General features: G+C 43.3%; 1 protein-coding gene across 1 annotated transcript in view; it reads right to left on the reverse strand.

Annotated features, from left to right (window-relative positions):
• Positions 1-347: 347 nt before the first annotated feature.
• The window catches only part of muc5e (mucin 5e), a 30,624-nt gene continuing 9,748 nt past the window's right edge, over positions 348-21,223 (reverse strand). Inside the window, exons 22-43 of the mRNA XM_077004749.1 lie at positions 15,635-15,733; positions 15,166-15,360; positions 14,672-14,914; positions 13,949-14,105; positions 13,461-13,571; positions 13,171-13,312; positions 13,055-13,083; positions 11,099-12,958; positions 10,768-10,971; positions 9,422-9,675; positions 8,783-8,969; positions 7,902-8,106; positions 7,455-7,633; positions 6,866-6,935; positions 6,570-6,679; positions 5,580-5,611; positions 4,378-4,528; positions 4,153-4,190; positions 2,509-2,616; positions 2,357-2,396; positions 2,012-2,120; positions 348-999 (exon numbers count right to left, since the gene is read on the reverse strand). Of these exons, the coding sequence (XP_076860864.1) occupies positions 840-999; positions 2,012-2,120; positions 2,357-2,396; positions 2,509-2,616; positions 4,153-4,190; positions 4,378-4,528; positions 5,580-5,611; positions 6,570-6,679; positions 6,866-6,935; positions 7,455-7,633; positions 7,902-8,106; positions 8,783-8,969; positions 9,422-9,675; positions 10,768-10,971; positions 11,099-12,958; positions 13,055-13,083; positions 13,171-13,312; positions 13,461-13,571; positions 13,949-14,105; positions 14,672-14,914; positions 15,166-15,360; positions 15,635-15,733 (4,683 nt within the window). The 3' untranslated portion in view covers positions 348-839. The remainder of the gene's footprint in view (positions 1,000-2,011; positions 2,121-2,356; positions 2,397-2,508; positions 2,617-4,152; positions 4,191-4,377; positions 4,529-5,579; positions 5,612-6,569; positions 6,680-6,865; positions 6,936-7,454; positions 7,634-7,901; positions 8,107-8,782; positions 8,970-9,421; positions 9,676-10,767; positions 10,972-11,098; positions 12,959-13,054; positions 13,084-13,170; positions 13,313-13,460; positions 13,572-13,948; positions 14,106-14,671; positions 14,915-15,165; positions 15,361-15,634; positions 15,734-21,223) is intronic.

Raw genomic sequence — 21,223 nt, forward strand, 5'->3', positions numbered from 1 at the left:
TGTTGTGTTTTCCTAGGTGTTGCAGTGTCTCTTACAGCAAATAGATTGCTTGGCTCATTCCAAGGACATGTTGTTATAGCTTTGCTGTGAAGCTACTGGAGACCTTTCACTCTAGTTCAAATATAACTATCTGCTTTTATACCAACAGACAGCACTGCAGTTCAAAGTACTAGTACTGCAAGAAATTCTGGATGTAGACCCGACTAAAGGAACCTTCCGTGTCTGTTGAGATAATATATACTACTATAGAACTTTTCTAAGATTATGTTTGTGTGATGGCTCTTTTAAATGACCTTATTTACATTGACATTTAAAATGAAATGACTATGATACACATTTATGTGATGTGATTTTAATTAGATGATTTTAATTAGATGATTACATCATCGGACACAATCATATAAGATCATTTACAATCATACTTAGGAAATGTGCATGAAACAAAAGGAGTTTAAAATAGAATACAAGAAAATGATAATAGGTGCATGTCATTTGAAAAAATCAATGCTGATATTGAGGAATTTATCTCTTTTCAGTACTCCATGTTATTTAATGGTAAACACATGCTGTGTGTAAAATACCAGAAGGTTTTTCAATTATCTTCAAACGCACACTTCCTGATTTAAATCTGGCACATAACAGTGGGAAGCAGTAAACCTCAGATATCACGTAAAAGGTGGTGCAGGAAACCAGCTAGAAGCTACAGTCACTATTAGTACTAAACAGTGAATCCAATAAACAATACGGGCAGTTCCATCAGGTCATAGGTCATAGGTCATAGCTGTGAACCATGCAGTTCTTTCTTCACATTAAAGTAAAGCCTCGAAGGCTCGGGGACGTCAACGGTCGGACTGGCACTCGCAGCCGGTGATGTGTTTGTAGGTGTAGCTGGTTGTAGCTCCGTTGCAGCTCAGGGACAGCTGCCTGGTCTCATAGCTGCTCTCCCGACAACACCGCGTGTTCTGTTCCAGCTGCAGGACCTCTCCTGATCTCACCCACCTGCAGAGAAGCAGGACACCAGCACAATACGTAACACGCGAGAACATTAGATCTGGAACACGTGGTGAGCTACATATAGTAAACAAACTGACGTGTGGTATGTGTAAATATTATTTCACATAAGATCTATCACCTCAAGAAGGACTTTGCAAAATGAAAGAAAATGGTTATATGAAAATATATGAAAAATGTTATTTATTCCAGTAACTTATTTATTTAAAAAAATATTAATTTAGTAAATTTAATTGACTGAAATAGAAAAATAGCCTAATGAAAAAATTAAATGATTTAAAAGGGAGAAATGCATGATAAAAAAAACCTCATAATATATGCCTATATAAGTTATAGTGCAAGAGAACAGAGGTTTAAAAGTGACTCTATTTGGTGCATATCTAAGTTTGTCTGTGGTTGGTACTAGTTATGTGTAACATAAGAGCTAACTGCCACATCACCATTAGACTCTACAAGCTGACCTTTGACCAAGAGTTGTACCTGGGTTTTTCAGAATTTAGTCAATTCCACAGCTAACTGGGAGGCAGTTTGGACATTTTGGCACGGGAAGAATGCATTCAGTAAACTCCTGAATCAGCAATCTGAATCAGCAGCTATTGAATAATCCTTCTGGTGAGTTTAGCCATGAGAGGATCACAGCAGTCAACACTGCTGGAGATGAAACATGTACAAGTTTCTCCAGATCTTGTTGGAGCATTAAGCCTTTGATTGTAGATATAGTTGCTGAGATGACAGAAAGCTGCTGTGGTGACTTATGATTTAAAATGATTTAAATGTGGCTGGTGTGTGTGTGTGTGTGTGTGTGTGTGTGTGTGTGTGTGTGTGTGTGTGTGTGTGTGTATTGGTGCCCATGTGCACATCTGTGTCTGTGTGTGTGTATATACGCACAGGTCCTAGACATGCACCAATCAGATTACGTTACATGAGTGACCCCTCAAAAAAACGGTTTTGGCTCTGCATTTGGCTCATCAACTCTACATCCCTCGTTCGTTTCACTTACATGGAGTTTGACTGGCAGAAGCCTTCACAGATGGGCAGCGTCACTTCCTGTTTGCAGTTTTCCACCGTCACAGACATCCTGGATTCTCGGACCGAACAGGCTGTGTTGCCTAGAATGGTACACAAGGTGAAGTGAGTGCCTCTCCGAAAGGCATCCGGGAAACCCCGTGTTATCCACAGAGGGTTTGCATTCAACCCATGCATGTGCCTTTAAACAAATCTAGCTCATTGAGTTGCTTAAAGGCTGACACCAGCCAGTTAACAAAGTTAGTCGCACCATAACTCACACCTTTATATATATATATTTCAACAGAAGAAGAATAGGACATGTTAATAGTTCACATACATGAATAGCAGCAGTGGTGCTCATCCCACACGCGGAGGTCCTAGACACGGGCCAATCAGATTACGTTACACGAGTGACACCCAAAAGCTCACATCCAAATAGCTGATGCTAAGAGCTAACGTCGCACTGCTGGTATGTTGTGGCGGGCTCACCTCAGGGCAGCTCTGTTGTGGACACACTCTCTTCTCTATTTCAGTGCCTTCACTTGTACAGCGTAGAGTAACACAGGGCTGCAACAGGTCGGTCCAAACATCCCCCACCTGGGCCATCCGTACAGACAGCATCAGTATCACCATTGCACACACATTTCCAGTACTACCACACCATATGACACATGGTTGCAAAATGAGCCTGGACAGTGCAACTTACACTGATGATGCATTGTGTACAGAGGACTCTAGATAGTTACACTGATGATGTATATTGTGTAGACAGGACTCTAGATAGTTACACTGATGATGTATTGTGTACAGAGGACTCTAGATAGTTACACTGATGATGTATTGTGTAGACAGGGCTCTAGATAGTTACACTGATGATGTATTGTGTACAGAGGACTCTAGATAGTTACACTGATGATGTATTGTATACAGAGGACTCTAGATAATTACACTGATGATGTATATTGTGTAGACAGGACTCTAGATAGTTACACTGATGATGTATTGTGTACAGAGAACTCTAGATAGTTACACTGATGATGTATTGTGTACAGAGGACTCTAGATAGTTACACTGATGATGTATTGTGTAGACAGGGCTCTAGATAGTTACACTGATGATGTATTGTGTACAGAGGACTCTAGATAGTTACACTGATGATGTATATTGTGTAGACAGGACTCTAGATAGTTACACTGATGATGTATTGTGTACAGAGGACTCTAGATAGTTCCACTGATGATGTATTGTGTACAGAGGACTCTAGATAGTTACACTGATGATGTATTGTGTAGACAGGGCTCTAGATAGTTACACTGATGATGTATTGTGTACAGAGGACTCTAGATAGTTACACTGATGATGTATTGTGTAGACAGGACTCTAGATAGTTACACTGATGATGTATTGTGTAGACAGGACTCTAGATAGTTACACTGATGATGTATTGTGTAGACAGGACTCTAGATAGTTACCCTGCAAGCTCTTTACCCACAAGTTTCTGAAATGTTTTTGTGTACTTTGTTCAGTTACAGTACTTTGCCAACATCTTAGGTCACCATTAGATATTTTTTAGTAATGGTATAATGATCATATATAATTAATTATTAACACAAACAGAATATACAGGCAGTATGCCAGAGACCCAGTTTTCTGAGCAAATTGTCTTCTACAGGCAAAGAGCCATGTTTAATTTGCCCTCAGTTGACTAAGCCCATCTTGGACTCTTTAGGGGAGATTGTCCTGAAGATTTGTGAAGATCTTCTCGTACTGTTCCACTCAGGTTCCAGTCCATTTAGGCTTAAGAGAGGCAGGTTCCTGCTATTGCTCAAGAGTAAGTGCAGGTCACATGAACTACTTGCCCCATAACCTATAGAAGCTGATTTTGAGGGGGGGTTCTTTTTCTTTTTTTTAAATACTGTATACAAATTTCCATTATTTTCTTCTTGTATTCTAATGAAGAGACTGAGAAATAATTAATCACTGTGATTATACTATTACTAAAACAAAAAATCTAATGGTGACCTAAAATGTTTGCACAGTACTGTATGTTAAAGTATACTGACAGAAGGTCTTTGAAATACATTGCAGCAGCAGATAAAAATAGTTTGAAACTATGTAAAGTATTTCCTTTACCTTGTATGCCTTTCCATTGTACTCACACGTCTTCTCAACTGTGAGACAAAGAAATATACAGTCTTGAAATGTACTTAATCCTGCCGTTAAGGGGAACGGCCTTTGAACATGGAATCAAGGACGGTTTGTTTGTTTGGCACTACATGTTTTTATTTTTGTAAGGTTCTGTAATACTTCAGAGTTTAGCAGTTCATGCGGCTTAGCAGACAGTGAGTTTTTTGTTACCACATATCTGGTTGTTGCAGCAGTCCGAGACCAGAGTGGAGTTTGCACTACATGTGGGGGTTGGAGTTGGAGGTTTTGGCCAGCACTCTTCCGTCAGGGTCTGGTTGTTACATGTGCATATGAAACAATTCGACTCCCATGTTGCTCCGACCTTAAAGACAAGCCAGTATATAAGACTTTACTAAAATGAGCGTGAAATGCAAACACTTCCTGTGACTATAAGCGAATGTTTTCCTAGCACTTGGGTTAATCATGATTTCACCATTATGTTTTTACTGCATGCGTGTGTGATTGGTGGGGGTCGTTAGCGGACTTTGCTTGTTTGATATTAATGGAAATTTTTTTTTAAATAGGTGATGTTTTTGGCCATGGTGGACATTTCCATAGTTTGAATGATGCATTAGTAATATTCTTTTGTACACACACACATTAAATATCACAAATCTACCTACATGCATCATGAATCTGCTTACATATATATTTAATGGTTCTACTCCTGTCTATAATAAAAGTGAAGTTTTAAAATTATTTTAATAGGCATTTTACATATTCTAGTTTTCATTTTGAATCTACCTTGCACATTTCTTCCAGTTTATATCGGAGACTTGTTTCATTTTGTACCCTTTTATGTGCAGGATGGTCCTAAAGCCCTCAAAACTTTAGATAATAGAAAATCACCAGGCCCCAATTTGATAGCTCCTTACTTTTTAAAAATAGCAGCGGACTTTGTGGCTGAGGCTCTTAACAATTCTTTTTAATTTAACAGTGGAAAAGAATTGTATTCCTTCTGTATGGAAATCAGTTTTGTCCTCCCATTATTAAAAGGGGGTGACCCTGGAACGAACTTGGGTGAAAGGGCTTTTGTCTACTCTGCACCTCATGCATGGAACTTGTTACAGAAAGACTGGAAATTAACTGAGTTAATTTCTTTGAACACTTAAGTCCAATCTGAGAGTTTTTGAGGCTGATTTTATGACGTGCACTTGTTTTTCATAGGGTGTTTGAATAATTTTGTCTTATGTGTAAAATGCAACTGTGTTATGTGTTTTCTGCCCTTTTGGCTCGGTCTCCCTTGAAAAAGAGATTTTCAATCTCAATGGGATATTTCCTGGTAAAATAAAGTTAAAATAAAAAAATTAATGAAACTAATGATACTGTAACCTCTGTTTCAACACTACATTACAGTAGGAATCATATCTCACCGGCATGGGTTCCCCCAGTGGACCTTTGCAGTCTGACAGAAAAAACCAAAGCATGTGTTTATACAGTCATACATAATAAAATATGTTTGTACACTGGTATACAGATGCCTCACACTGACATGTTGAATCTGGTAAAACTATTATAAAATGTTTAAGAGCTAATCTGCACTTAATTTACAGCATATTGATATAGGCTATATGTATCTAGAAACTAACAAATTGGATTAGAAATGAAACTAGGATAAATGCAGTATATCAGATTTAATCAGATTGTCCTTATGTCTGTGTTGGGTAGAAATCATATAGCTAAACCTTTTCAGAGGACTATATACGATCTCATTTGAAAAAAGCTGCCCAATTTTGTACATTTGCAAATCTTTTGCAATTGATAATTGCCTGTGATGACACACTGTTGACGTAAAATAATTGTCTACTAGTTTCCTAGGTACAGGTATAAATTGTCATGATTTGTCCCTTCCTGGTGTCTGATTACATAATTTCTGTCATAGTTTCATGTTTTCTATACTATTCCACGTGTTACCTGTTTTGGTCCCCCCCACACACACAGAGTCTATCTGAACCCATTGTTTGTCCCAGTCTGTTGTGTACAACATTATTACAGTCTGTAGTGTGTTCTTCATCTTGGCATGTTTCTGCTTTGCTGTTTTTACTTTCTGTTTTCATATGTATTCTGATTCTCTTCTTGTTAGCTTTATGAACTTGGACTTGGAGACCCTGAGTCTGGATTTATAAATCTTGCTCTGCTCTGCCGTTGCCTCATTACCCAAGATCTTAAACTGGCACCTGACCCATGGGAAGGTCCTTATAGTGTAAAGAGTTAAACAGTAAGTAAAACTTAATCTCATCACCAGCAATTCCCAGTAGCAAAGATGCACAATCAACATTGCAATCCATGCATTTGTACAAAAAGATACTGAAACTAGATGCTTTTTGACTGCAGAGCAGACATAGGGAAAGAGAGCCACTCACAGGTGCATTCAGAAACACAGAGCTTCTTGTGTCTTTCTGCAAGAATCTGGTTGTCTGGGCAGAAGCATCCAGATTGGAAATTGTCCAAATCTGTCCCTGCCACACGCACTCTGTGGGAAGAGCACAAATGACACACAAACTGTAGAACACCTGTAAATTTGATCAATTACAAAATAAGCTGTATGTGTACACACACACACACACACACACACACACATACAAATATAGATAGATAGATAGATAGATAGATAGACAGACAGACAGACAGACAGACAGACAGACAGGTAGGCCCTGACCCGCCTTGGCAGACATCATTTGTGGAGCGACGACATTCATCAAAATACATCCCCTCCGGACATGTGACATCTGAAACACAATCATTCTTTTTTCACTCATATATTAGCATAGAAGTATCTAATAACTTTCATTAACCCTAATTGAACCTAATACATACATTGTTTTTTTTTCCTGTCACCTGTGATACCTGAGCAGGACACTAGAGGGCCTTGTCTCTAGAATTTTGAACCTGTTTCCATGGACACAAAATCATCACACACACCTGCCTCATGTTATCTAGCTTAGCCTCACCTTTAAATGCCTCCTACCCTTACTCTTAGTGTGAGGTATCACCAGTTTCACAGCAGGGCTGAGTAGTTTTTCCACTGCCTTTCTCTTTATGTGGTTTTGATTGGTTTCTAGCCCCCACTTTGTCCACACTCTCACCCTGTTATTGGTGTTTTTACATGGCTGCCTCATTACTACAGACTGCTTATGGACTCCTCAAACCTGCCTAGGTCTATGTTGCTACAAACACGGGACAGAGTGAGAGACTCTGAGGGATTTTCCCTCCAGTTTTATGCGAATGGATAAGACCAGCGTCCTTACCACAGATCCCATTGGTGAGGTTTCTCCAGGAGACACAGACGCCCATCTTCTTGCAGTGCTCCGTCAGGCGCTCCAGTGGTGAACAAATGCTGCTCTCAGTCCTGGCCAAGCAGTAATCAAACCTGCAGTTCTGCACCAGGGCCTCCATATCGATATTCTCGCCACATTCGAGAAACAATCTGAGATAAAAAATAGACAAACCATGACCAAAAAAACCACACAAACCATGACCCCAAAAACTACAAAAATAAAGAATAAAAAACAAATCTGTGGTTCAAATACAATGCGGTTCAATACCAGCACTGACAATAAACACAAGCTTCCAAAGCAGGTTTGCAGATTTGTCATTTGTAAAGTGCCCCCCCCCCCCGAACAAAATGCCCCGCCCCTCGATCATGCAGGGCCCTCTTGACACCTTGACCCCAGGCGAGGGTGCGTAGGCCTTACTCATGCCGCAGGAGGTCACAGAGAGGAGCTTCGCAGCTTGGTGGGGTGGGGGGGACGATGGAACCACAGGGGACGTTCCTTGGGGCATCGGCACAATAGGGCTTTGCCGGGTCCTCTTCTATCCAATCATACGCAGTCTTACCACAGCAGTCATCGTTTTCTACTTTACCGCTCCTGCGCACGCATGAGTCTCCCCCACACACGCCTGCAATCCAGTAACATAAACAATACGTTGAAAGGACCCCTCAAACATAAACATAACCAATGCAGTGTAATCACTACTCTGGTAGCATCATACAGTACATAACTACAATAATACACAGTACAACATTTCCATATACTATGTTATGGTCACATAAAATAAACTCTTATATTGTAGCTAATAAATGATTTAGCACAAATCTTATGCAATTTAAATTATGCAATACCACATATAGAGTGCAAGATGCAAGAACAATGCACAAAGGAGGCACGGAATCCTGAGGCCACCAAACCGAACTCCCTCCTCCACTTGGCTACGCAGAGAAATTCTCTCCATAAAAGTTATGGACAGAATCGGTAATAAAGGGCAGCCCTGGCAAAGTCCAACTCCCACCGGGAACCAGTCTGACTTACTGCTGGCCATGCGAACCAAACTCATGCTCCGTTTGTACAGGGAATCGATAGCCCATAGCACCAGGCCCTGTACCCTACACCCCCCCCAAAGGAATCCCCAAGGGACACAGTCGAATGCCTTCTCCAAATCCGCAAAACACATGTGGACTGTGTGAGCGAACTCCCATGCACCCTCTAGGACCCTCACAAGGCTGAGAAGCTGGTCCAATGTTCCACGACCAGGACAGAACCCACATTGAATCTATAGTAAATTGATGGGCACCCACCACACTGTCCCTGAGTGTTCTTGTAGAAGAACTCCATTGCCAGAATGACCTCGAGTGTGTTGTATGGACTGAGGGAGACCCGAGAGCGGATCTTGTCGATGAAGACGGAGACCTGATAGTCCCCGCTCTCAAACCTGATCCCATTCTGTTCGAACGGTGGCTGCACCACAATGTCATTCAGAGTAGCCTGGAAAACACATCAGAGGAGGTTTGAATGAACCCCAAATCACGTGTCCTGATCCATGAACAGAAATCCTACCTTACTCCTTTTTAAAATTATAGATAATATTGAATTTCTTGATTCAGACTATTTCCTGATGCCAAAGCACAATGTTTTATCATAGATTGCTTATCTACTTTGTAAAAGTTAAAACTAGTCAGGCACTGAAACTAGAAGCTGATGTCACTTAGTCTTGGTCTCATTGTGTGTTTTGCTGGTTCAAAGTACATTCAACGACATTGTTATTATTCCATAGATATGAAACAAATGCCCAAGAAATACACAGAAATGGCAGTAGGTAGGTGGGTAGGGTAGACAGGTAGAGTGCACTGTATATTAAATCCTTTAAACAAAGTTTAACAAGCAAAGAGAGATGAAGCAACACTGACCATTATATTCAGCCATTCTCCTGAACCTACCTCCACTGTGGGCTCATCACCATTTGGAGATGGAGTCACTTGGAGTGTGACTATGTTGTTGAGGTACTTCAGAACGATGCCCTTGGCACAGGATCCAGATACCAGAGAATCACAGAAGTAATTATCGACAGTGATGCTGAGATGGTGACGTGGGTTTATCTCCTTCACCAGCACATAGGTGCAATTGTCCACAAAGTCGAAATCAGTTCCAGAAAAGGACACGTAGTGAGGGTCTCCATAGATGTCGCATTGACCTGTGTGATGGAAACAGTGAAACACTAGGTGTGGCACAATGATGGATCCAATGGTCATTACAGCTAATGTCAGTCAACAAATCAAGCTATGACCTCCTTATATGTTCCCTCAAGCAGAAGATCATGTGATTGTATTTGAGGAAGCTAAGCAACAATTCTGTCATTAAAATTGCTCAACCTGGAACTACACTATCCTGCATCTGCTCTCTCCTAGAACTATACTTTCCCAGATCTACGCTCTCCTGGAACCACACTATCCTGGATCTGCATTTTCCTGGATCTATACTCTCCTGGATCTACACTCTCCTTGAACTGCATTTTCCTGGATCCACTCTCTCCTGGACAGAGGTGTCAATTACAGGTTCAGAAAGAAAAAGTCCTCACCAGGATTTTGCTCAAGCTTGCTAGATTATCTAATTAGTGCAATCCCAGTAAAATTAGTGGAATCAACACAATCCAGGAAGCCTGAGCAAAATCCTGGTGAGGACTTTTACTTTCTGAACCTGGAATTGACACCTCTGCTCCTGGATCCACTCTCTCCTGGATCCACACTCTCCTGGATCCACACTCTCCTGGATCCACTCTCTCCTGGATCCACACTCTCCTGGATCCACACTCTCCTGGATCCACACTCTCCTGGATCCACTCTCTCATAGTTAATATGTTCTCTATTTGCTATTACTCATCCGCTGTGATTGGTTTTTGCACCCTGCCACTTTCATATCTCCTTCATGTCTCCAACACTCCTCCAAACTTCAGCAGGAGTGGTCGAGCCTGTGATCCAACCTGTATATATAAAGCTTATATATGGTGTATGGTATGGATGGTATTTAATAAGCTTACAGTAAAAGACACCCAGGGAATCATGTTTGGGATATTCTTATTGTTATTTCTTTTTATTATTTTAATAAGTTATATATGTATATACCGGTAACTATATTTTTATTATTTTGAATAAGGTATATATAGTATTATGAATAATGTAATTTGTAATATGTAATTTGTAATTACAAATGTAATTTGTAAGATATCTGAGTTGGTTTGTAGTTTTGAACAGAAAGGGAATATCCCAATGCATCCCGGTGCACTCACAGTCACACTGCCAGATGTCACAACAGCCCTGCTCATCCTTCACCTGCCGCATCAGGTCACGGGGGCACTGAGGAGTGTCCTGAAGTGGACATGTTACAGGTATCATCTCGATCACACCATTCCTGCAGGTTTTCCTGAAGCAATCTTCTGTCCACTCTGTACCACTGGGCCAAGTTTGGTTTCTCAACCGGTCCATGCAAAATGCTTCATGCCAAGGAGGAGATTCGGGAAAAAAATACATTTTTTCAGTCTGGTTAAATGCAAGTTTTCTTTATTTATGTGAAAAATTTGATGTAAAGGATGTAACAATAAGAACTTTAGAAGTACATACCTGGAATGTCAATGTCAATTTCAGGTGTAGTTATATATTCAGTTGTTATCTCTGAGGTTGAGGGTGTTGTGGTTGATATCTCTGGTGTAGTTGTAATAGTTGTAGTAGTTGGAATATCAATGTCAATTTCAGGTGTAGTTATATATTCAGTTGTTATCTCTGAGGTTGAGGGTGTTGTGGTTGGTATCTCTGGTGTAGTTGTAGTAGTTGGAATGTCAATGTCAATTTCAGGTGTAGTTATATATTCAGTTGTTATCTCTGAGGTTGAGGGTGTTGTGGTTGGTATCTCTGGTGTAGTTGTAGTAGTTGGAATGTCAGTGTCAATTTCAGGTGTAGTTATATATTCAGTTGTTATCTCTAAGGTTGAGGGTGTTGTGGTTGGTATCTCTGGTGTAGTTGTAATAGTTGTAGTAGTTGGAATGTCAATGTCAATTTCAGGTGTAGTTATATATTCAGTTGTTATCTCTGAGGTTGAGGGTGTTGTGGTTGGTATCTCTAGTGTAGTTGTAATAGTTGTAGTAGTTGGAATGTCAATGTCGATTTCAGGTGTAGTTATATATTCAGTTGTTATCTCTGAGGTTGAGGGTGTTGTGGTTGGTATCTCTGGTGTAGTTGTAATAGTTGTAGTAGTTGGAATGTCAATGTCAATGTCAGTTGTAGTTATATATTCAGTTGTTATCTCTGAGGTTGAGGGTGTTGTGGTTGGTATCTCTAGTGTAGTTGTAATAGTTGTAGTAGTTGGAATGTCAATGTCAATTTCAGGTGTAGTTATATATTCAGTTGTTATCTCTGAGGTTGAGGGTGTTGTGGTTGGTATCTCTGGTGTAGTTGTAATAGTTGTAGTAGTTGGAATGTCAATGTCAATTTCAGATGTAGTTATATATTCAGTTGTTATCTCTGAGGTTGAGGGTGTTGTGGTTGGTATCTCTGGTGTATTTGTAATAGTTGTAGTAGTTGGGATGTCAATGTCAATTTCAGGTGTAGTTATATATTCAGTTGTTATCTCTGAGGTTGAGGGTGTTGTGGTTGGTATCTCTAGGGTAGTTGTAATAGTTGTAGTAGTTGGAATGTCAATGTCAATTTCAGGTGTAGTTATATATTCAGTTGTTATCTCTGAGGTTGAGGGTGTTGTGGTTGGTATCTCTGGTGTAGTTGTAATAGTTGTAGTAGTTGGAATGTCAATGTCGATTTCAGGTGTAGTTATATATTCAGTTGTTATCTCTGAGGTTGAGGGTGTTGTGGTTGGTATCTCTAGTGTAGTTGTAATAGTTGTAGTAGTTGGAATGTCAATGTCAATGTCAGTTGTAGTTATATATTCAGTTGTTATCTCTGAGGTTGAGGGTGTTGTGGTTGGTATCTCTGGTGTAGTTGTAATAGTTGTAGTAGTTGGAATGTCAATGTCAATTTCAGGTGTAGTTATATATTCAGTTGTTATCTCTGAGGTTGAGGGTGTTGTGGTTGGTATCTCTAGGGTAGTTGTAATAGTTGTAGTAGTTGGAATGTCAATGTCAGTTGTAGTTATATATTCAGTTGTTATCTCTGAGGTTGAGGGTGTTGTGGTTGGTATCTCTGGTGTAGTTGTAATAGTTGTAGTAGTTGGAATGTCAATGTCAATTTCAGGTGTAGTTATATATTCAGTTGTTATCTCTGAGGTTGATGGCGTTGTGGTGGTTGTCACTGGTGTAGTTGTATATTTCATTGTAGATGTATATTCTACAGTTGTTTTTTCTGGGGTTGATGGTGTTGAGGTGGTTGTGGTTATCACTGGTATTGTTGGAGTGTCTGGGTGATATTGTGGCGCAGCGATTGGTACAGTTGCTGGTTTTGAGAATCTTGTTGTAATTTCAGGGGGACAAGGACCTGTGTAAAGAATTGGACAAATGCAAATGCAACATCCTCAAATAACAAAGGTGACATTACATATAAATGTTTATGGAATAAAAAATTACAACTCACTGCAAACAATATTGGCCTCGGTGCATTTACTATGGTAAAAGAAAAAAAGACATAATAATGTGTTTTTATAGGTAAGTTACATTTATTTTAGCATGGTAAATAAAACAACTACTAACCAGCATCCAGTAGGTGTAGTCACTGTATCACCATGTCCAATTATTGTGCTATTGAAGTAACAAGTGCACTTGTCCAAACTGGAGCACTTTCTTGTGTTCTCGTCATAAAATGGCCTCTCCGGAGGGCACCTTGGGTAACAACCTACGCCAATATAACAATAACCCATTTAAATCCATTCTTCATTACCTTGATAAAAATGCACATTTAATGCAATTTTAATGCTTTCTGACACAACAGGAAGGAATGAATATGGAATGAACTGAAAAGACAAACCATGAAGAATGCAAACCTTCAAGTTTTCCAGTAAAGGGGTTGTTTTTCCCACAAGTCTTGATCTGACCACATGGCTCATAATGCCAGCTGTACTGGCCCTCTTCATTGTAATAGTCACAATACACCGCTGTGGAGGAAAGAACACAAACATGTAATTTTGCCTGCACCACTAGGCAAATACTGAGAGAACACATTACCCCACAAACCAGGAAATAATTTCACTTTTACTGTGCTATACTTCTGGGAAGTTCTAACTTGGTTTGGTAATCATCAATGCATCCTGTATTTCATTAGTCTGCTATAGCAAACCAAACATACTCAAGCTTAGCTTGTGGATTCTTTGTGGAAACATTTAAATTATAACAAAACATTTTGGTTAGTTGACAAAAAGTGTCTCCAATCAACTTCCATGATGGGTATATTCTTGCAGGTATATTCTTTTCTACTGAGGAAGGCTAGTGCCTTTAAATAAAAGTTATAATAATATTGTTACAGGGTACGTACGGCACAAGTCTGGAGTTCTCCAGTTGATACAGATATTTTGTGTTGTGCAGGCCTCAGCATACGCAGCCACAGCTGTGCAGAACCCCAGAAACTTCCCCTCAAACTCGCAGGAGCAAGACTCCAGAACACACGCCTCATAGTACGGATGTGGATCCTCCTGTGAATTAGGGGAAGTCACCAAATTCAGCATCTGTTCTGAACACTACACCTTGCAAAAGATTTTGTAGGTTGCAACATTGCTATGTTCAGTACAAAAGCCTAATAATTCTTAGTTGTGTGTGTCTGAATAAAATGCCTACATGAACTGTATTTAATAAGCAATCCATTTACAGATCATTTTCCACACAATCTACAATAGGCTAACACAGTTACAATGTCGTACACCCCCTTAATTTCACACCTGTACATTTAGCCACATAAGAGTTTCCCTGCTTTGCCAGACATTCAATTTACGATTCACACCTGATACTCAAGCAGATGTTGTAACACAGTACTACTGGATTACTACTGGATTACTACTGGACTGTAGTAATGTCATGTAAATCCAAGGTACAAAACACAGCAGGGTTTAGTGATTTACCTGCACCAAAAAACTTAGAAACCTTACAATTAACTGATGTGTTCAAATACTTGAAGGAAATCCTGAAATTACTTCAACCCCTTGATGTAAATGACCAAAGATAAACATGCCAAGCCATGAACAATGTCATGTTGGTACAGAACCTTCAGGTGGCAGTCTTTGAACGTGTCACTGTACAAGATCATGCAGCGCCTCTGGGCCCAAGCTGAGCAGTACGAGTGACGCTGGCAGGGAAACACCGGCAGGGTCACGTCCGAGCAGGGAGGGACGGCTGCCTTCCAGCTATTCCCAAACTCCTGTGTGCTGAACACCAGCGAGGAGCTACTCGTCAGCAAGTCGTTCGTCACCTTCCCGTCGAAGTTGCCACATAAACCTCGAACTTGACCCTACCAGTCCGCACGCAAGGGGAAACAAAGCCAAAACTCATGAATACATTATCACGGAAATCCTTAATGGGTTAATACTTAAGTTGTTTAAGGTACAATTAAACACCAATGAAACACACGTCACCTAAATAAACAGTTCCTGGTTCATTTTGATAAAAAGGGTTGATAGTCTCATCCCATTGAAAACTATATTTGGTTGTGATGTACAAGGACTTGATGTGCAAGGAAGACAGAGAAATACAGCTGCTTACTTTCCACCTGGCATGCAACTGTACTTTGACTCTGGTGTGCCTGTCCCAGAACAGGGTGAACCCCAGCTCGGGCACTGAGATGATGATGTAAAGGCCCACAGTATGAACAGAGTACAATGACTGTGTCTGGAGATGCCAGCCAGCCTGCATCTTCTGGGTCACGTTCATATCACGCAGGGTTAGAGTCACTTCTTTCTGTTTAACCATGTTATAAAAGAAAGGAAAAATTTTGATTGACAGCAATTCAAATATGGCATATAATCGATGATTTAACAGATTAAACTTCATATGAGAGCAAAACATTTGCAGTTAGCAATTAAAGTTTTACTAGTTTGCAACTGCCAAGCTTGTAACAGGTTGGAAACAGAAAATGAATCAATTACATGTGCATCAGAAAAATCAGGAAAATACATTTAGAGAAAGAAACTTTTTAATCAAAATTAAATACGATTCTGCATTTATTTGATACCTGAAGCTCCACTGAGACAGAGCGTGAGCAGGTCAGTGCTTCATCGCAGCAAGGAACACTCTCCACTCTGACAGCAAAGAGTCCATTTTGACTGGCATCCTTATACACAGACAAAGTAATCCATATTACTGTAGGCATAGTCAAATACCACTATAAATTAACTAAATTCACTTTTGATTATTTAGATCTTTTTTTTTTTTACAAGGTCAACATATACCAGGCGTACTCAACTAAATTTGTCCGCGGTCCAATTTTGGCAGATACCTGTGCCCTGAGGTCCGGTGCGGCGGGGGTGGCGAACGTAAGTTGTTGAGCGGGGGGGGGGGGGGGTGCGCGAACGGTGGAGGCGTTTATACTTTCGCGAGCGTCACTGCAGTGTTCTCCGAAACGATAGGCGTTTTGTCCGAAACGATATGTGGTAGAAACACCCCTCAAGACAGGGGAATGAACATTTACCTGACCAATTTTAATGTTGCTATATGTTTCAGGTTTGAAAAGTGCTGGAATTTAGGTTAAAGTACTTTAAAATGCTTGAAATTGTAACTACTTGGTTTCACAACAAATATCTGTCTGACTGAATGGTTCTCTTGTATTAGGTTAACAAATACGAGCCTCTTGTAATTCCAGGACGAAACATGAGAGAACGTGAAGACGTGAAGATTGTGTCAGGGTTCGACCCAGGCACGTGACTCCTGCTGCCACTAGGCGGAGCCCGCGAGCTGTAACCAGGGGCAATCAAGCCCGATAGGTTGCACCTGTTCTACAGCCTATTTAAGACAAGCGACTTCAGCAACTCATTGCTGAAGTTGTTTGTTGTTCTATGCACACACAGCCCAAGCCAGTTTTCTCTCGTCTCCGGACTTCCTCTCGTTTCTCTAGTTCTCCTGTTTCAACCATGAGTGTTCTCAGGTTGTTTTTTGTTTCCTTCTGTCTTTTCCCACTTTGTTCTACGTTGGTTTGTTCTCCAGTGTTCTGGTTAACAGATTGACAGGTACCAGGTAGAAGCTATAGGTCTTGTCACCATAGCTTCCTCTTTTGTTTCTTATTTTTTTCCCTTCCCCTCTGACACGTCGAGTTTGTCTCCGTGTACTTTTCGTTTTTTCCCATTTTTCTTTTGTGGACGCGTTGTATTTCTTTCCGCGTGTTTTTTGTTTGTTTTACTTACCTGGTCTTTGCACACGTCGAGATTCTCCGTGTTGTCTTTCTGTTGTTTCCCTCTGGGGTTTTTGTTTTCAATTTTTCCCGCATTCGCGGAGGTTTCATTTGGCAGTTTTTTGCCGTTTGTTTTATCGGGTCGCGTTTGAGTCCTCACTACGTTTAAACCAACGCGTCACCGCCGAGATCGGCGGCGAGGCGTAACAGAACAACTTCAGCCTGTTATGGACTCAGCTGACCCGTCAGCCGACGAGGTGCGGAATGCCCTCGCTATGCAAGGGCAGGCTATCGGTAGGCACGAGCAATCTCTTCGGGAAGTACTTACCCAGCTCCAGGCTATCTCTCTCACGGTTCAAAAGCCAGATCCGCCCGTGACAGCTGCCAGCCCTCCGGTTTTCTCCGGAGCTGTGGGGGTGCTTGCCGATTCCCGTACTGAACCCGCATTGCCCGCTCCGGCACGTTATAGTGGTGATCCCAACGAGTGTAGGGGGTTTTTATTACAGTGCTCTCTGATTTTCGAGCAGCAGCCATCCCGTTTTCCCACCGAGCGTGCAAAAGTGGCTTATGTGATGGCGTTGCTTTCAGGGAGAGCACTGCGGTGGGCTACACCCGTGTGGGAGAATCAACCCGAACTCTGTTCCTCTTTCGAACGGTTTTCTAGGGCTATGCGGCAGACGTTTTTTCATCCGGCTTCTGGAGGTATTGTCGCGTCTAAACTGTTGCGTTTACGACAGGGCAGATCGACTGTGGCAGAATACTCATTAGAGTTCCGCACTCTTGCAGCAGAGAGCGACTGGGGTTCAGAAGCACTGGGGGCTATATACACAGAAGGTCTAAGCGACGAGATAAAGGATGAACTGTCCCTCAGAGAGCCACCCAGCGGTTTAGACGACGCTATAGAACTCACAGTTAGGTTGGACAATCGGTTACGGGAGCGCAAACACCGCCGTTTGTTCGCTCCGTCTAGTATTAAACCAGTGTCTCCTGTACTCAAGACTGCTCAGGGGAACAGCGAAACTTCAGAACAGCCCGTGCAGTTGGGGCACACTCGCCTCTCTCTTCAGGAAAGACAAACTCGCTTACGAGAGGGCAAGTGTCTCTATTGCGGCCAGGCTGGTCATAGGATCGCCGAATGCCCCGAACTTCAGGGAAAAGGGCAGACTCGGCAAGTTAATGGGGTTGCACCGACGGGTCATGGTGCTTATGTCCCCAACTGCGGTCTGATGCCCCACGTAGTAGTCTCATGGAGGGGTTCTGACGAACACCGGGTTGTGGCTCTCGTAGACTCGGGGGCCACTGGTAATTTCATCGACTCCAACCTCGTAGCTTCCCTCTCCGTACCTCTGGTTCCCTTAGAGAAACCTCTCTCAGTGTCCGCCGTTGACGGCAAGATGCTCACTTCAGGTGATGTTACCCACCAGACTGTTCCTCTAACGGTTACTATAGGGAACCATCACGAAACACTCACCCCTTATGTCATCGCTGCTCCTAAACTGCAGCTGATTTTGGGGTTTCCATGGCTTCAACGCCACAACCCTGATATTGACTGGCTCAACCTTTCTATCAACCGATGGAGTAAAGTATGCGAACAGTCGTGCTTGGTGCCATGCTGCAGTAAACCCGGGGAGAGACCAGAGGAAATAGCAGGTTTAGAAAAAGTCCCTGCTGTTTACCACGACTTAAAAGAAGTATTTAGCAAGCGCAAGGCGGGTTCCCTACCCCCGCATAGGGCCTGCGACATAGCTATCAATCTCTTACCTGGCACTACTCCTCCTAGGGGGCGTTTATTTTCTTTGGCACTACCTGAACGCAAGGCTATGGAAACCTACATTCAGGAAGCGCTCGCTGCGGGTACTATCCGTCCCTCTACCTCTCCCGCTGGTGCTGGTTTCTTCTTTGTAGGAAAAAAAGATGGGGGTCTCCGTCCTTGTATCGACTACAGGGGACTTAACAAGATCACCATCAAAGACCGTCACCCTTTGCCTCTTATGTCTTCCGCCTTCGAGGCCCTTCAACGGGCAACGGTTTATACTAAGTTAGATCTCAGGAGAGCGTATAATCTGTTGCGAGTCAGAGAAGGCGACGAGTGGAAAACCGCCTTCAATACACCCTCTGGTCATTATGAATATTTAGTCATGCCGTTTGGACTCATGAACGCACCCGCAGCTTTCCAGAGGTTCGTTAATGGTGTTCTTAGGGAGGCTCTGGACGAGTACGCCTATGTTTATCTCGACGACATCCTGATATATAGCCGTACCATCACAGAGCATCAGCAACATGTTCGCCGCGTTCTCCAGTTGTTATTAGAGAATCACCTCTACGTTAAACTGGAAAAATCATTGTTCCACGTCTCCGAGGTGGCCTTCTTGGGGTTCATAGTCGCTAAGGGTCACCTGGCTATGGACCCCGCAAAAATCAAAGCCGTTACTCAGTGGCCCGTGCCCACGTCCGTTCGTTTGGTTCAACGCTTTCTGGGTTTTGCCAACTTCTATAGACGATTTATCAGAAATTTTGGTTCCCTTGCTGCTCCGCTTTCTGCCCTTACTAGTAAGAAGTTGGGGAAATTCACGTGGACCCCTGAAGCCCAGAAGGCGTTCGAGACGCTTAAGGGTCTTTTTACCAGTGCTCCGGTGTTGCGGGTTCCTGACCCTGAGCTCCCTTTCATTGTTGAAACCGATGCCTCTGATTTGGGCGTTGGGGCGGTTCTCTCTCAGAGAGTCGGGGAACCGCCTAAGCTGTACCCCTGCGCCTACTTTTCACACCGGTTCACCCCCACGGAAAGGCGGTATGACGTAGGGGACAAAGAACTCCTGGCCGTTAAAATGGCCTTAGAGGAGTGGCGGCACTGGCTGGAGGGAGCTCGTCACCCTTTTCTGGTCTGGTCTGACCATAAAAACCTGACGTACCTCCAGCAGGCCAAGCGTCTCAACGCTAGACAAGCAAGGTGGGCCCTGTTTTTTAGCCGTTTCAATTTCACGTTGTCATATTGTCCGGGTTCTAAAAACACTAAGCCCGACGCTTTGTCTCGGCAGTGGGAACCTCCTCATGTTGACAGTTCCCCGGAAACCGTGCTTCCCCCGGGGGTTGTAGTGGCACCCATCAGGTGGGGTATAGAAAAAACCGTGCAGGACGAACTCGCCAATGAACCCGGGCCTAGTAGTGTTCCTCCTGGCTGTCTTTACGTCCCCTCGACCGTCCGGCGCAAGGTCCTCTTGTGGGGACACACTGAACGTTACGCAGCGCACCCTGGCGCTAGGCGGACCGCCGAGCTCATAAGAAGAAGGTTTTGGTGGCCAGCTATGGATCAGGAGATCCGTGACTTTGTAGCCTCCTGCGAGGTGTGTAACCGAAGTAAGGCGCCACGCAACAAGCCTAGGGGGTTGTTGCACCCGTTACCCACACCCTCCAGACCGTGGTCTCATATCTCCCTTGACTTCGTCACCGGGCTTCCGTCCTCTAAAGGACTTACCACCATTCTCGTGGTCGTGGACAGGTTTTCCAAGTTTAGTAAGTTTATCGGCCTGCCCAAACTGCCCTCCGCCCGGGAGACCGCGTCTCTCTTGCTCATCCATGTTGTCCGCAATTACGGGTTCCCTCAGAACGTGGTGTCCGATAGAGGTCCCCAGTTCGCCAGCAGCTTTTGGAAGGCGTTCCTGTCCCTTCTCGGCGCCTCCGCTAGCCTGTCTTCGGGTTTCCATCCCCAGTCCAATGGCCAGACCGAGCGTGTGAACCAGGACCTGGAGCAGACCCTCAGGTGCCTGGCTTCCACTAACCCTGCGTCCTGGGCTGACCACTTGTTGTGGGCCGAGTACGCCCACAACACGCTGTGGCATTCGGCCCTGGGCATGTCACCCTTCGAGTGCTTGTTCGGATACGCCCCTCCGCTGTTTGCAGCCCACGAACAAGCCGTGGCTGTGCCTTCCGCTGTGGCTCAGTTTCGGCGCTGCCGCAAGGCATGGTCACGGGCCCGTTCGGCCTTGTTGAAGGCATCCTCCGCCTATTGCCGCAGCGCCAACAAGCACCGTCTCCCTGCGCTGTCCTTCCGTCCTGGGCAGCGTGTGTGGTTGACGGCTGGAAACTTACCGGTTCGGGGTGGTACTAAAAAACTGGCTCCTCGCTTCCTGGGTCCATTTAAGATAGACCGTCGCATCAACCCGGTTACCTACCGTCTGGTTCTCCCTCCGTCCATGCGTGTCCACCCGGTGTTCCACGTGTCCCACCTCCGACCGTACTTGTGTGGTTCTTCTCCCGCCCCGGCTCCTCCTGCGCCGCGTATGGTTGGTGGGGGTCCGGTTTACACTGTGCGACGTCTTTTGGACGTCCGTTGGGTTATGGGCCTGAAGAGCGGTCTTGGGTCCCCAGGGCGCGCATCCTGGATCGTTCCCTGATCACCTCCTTTTATCGCGACAGGGCTGTGGCCCTGGGCCCGCGGGG

The sequence above is a fragment of the Brachyhypopomus gauderio genome, chromosome 5 (genome assembly GCF_052324685.1).
Source record: "Brachyhypopomus gauderio isolate BG-103 chromosome 5, BGAUD_0.2, whole genome shotgun sequence".
NCBI classification, from domain to species: domain Eukaryota; kingdom Metazoa; phylum Chordata; class Actinopteri; order Gymnotiformes; family Hypopomidae; genus Brachyhypopomus; species Brachyhypopomus gauderio.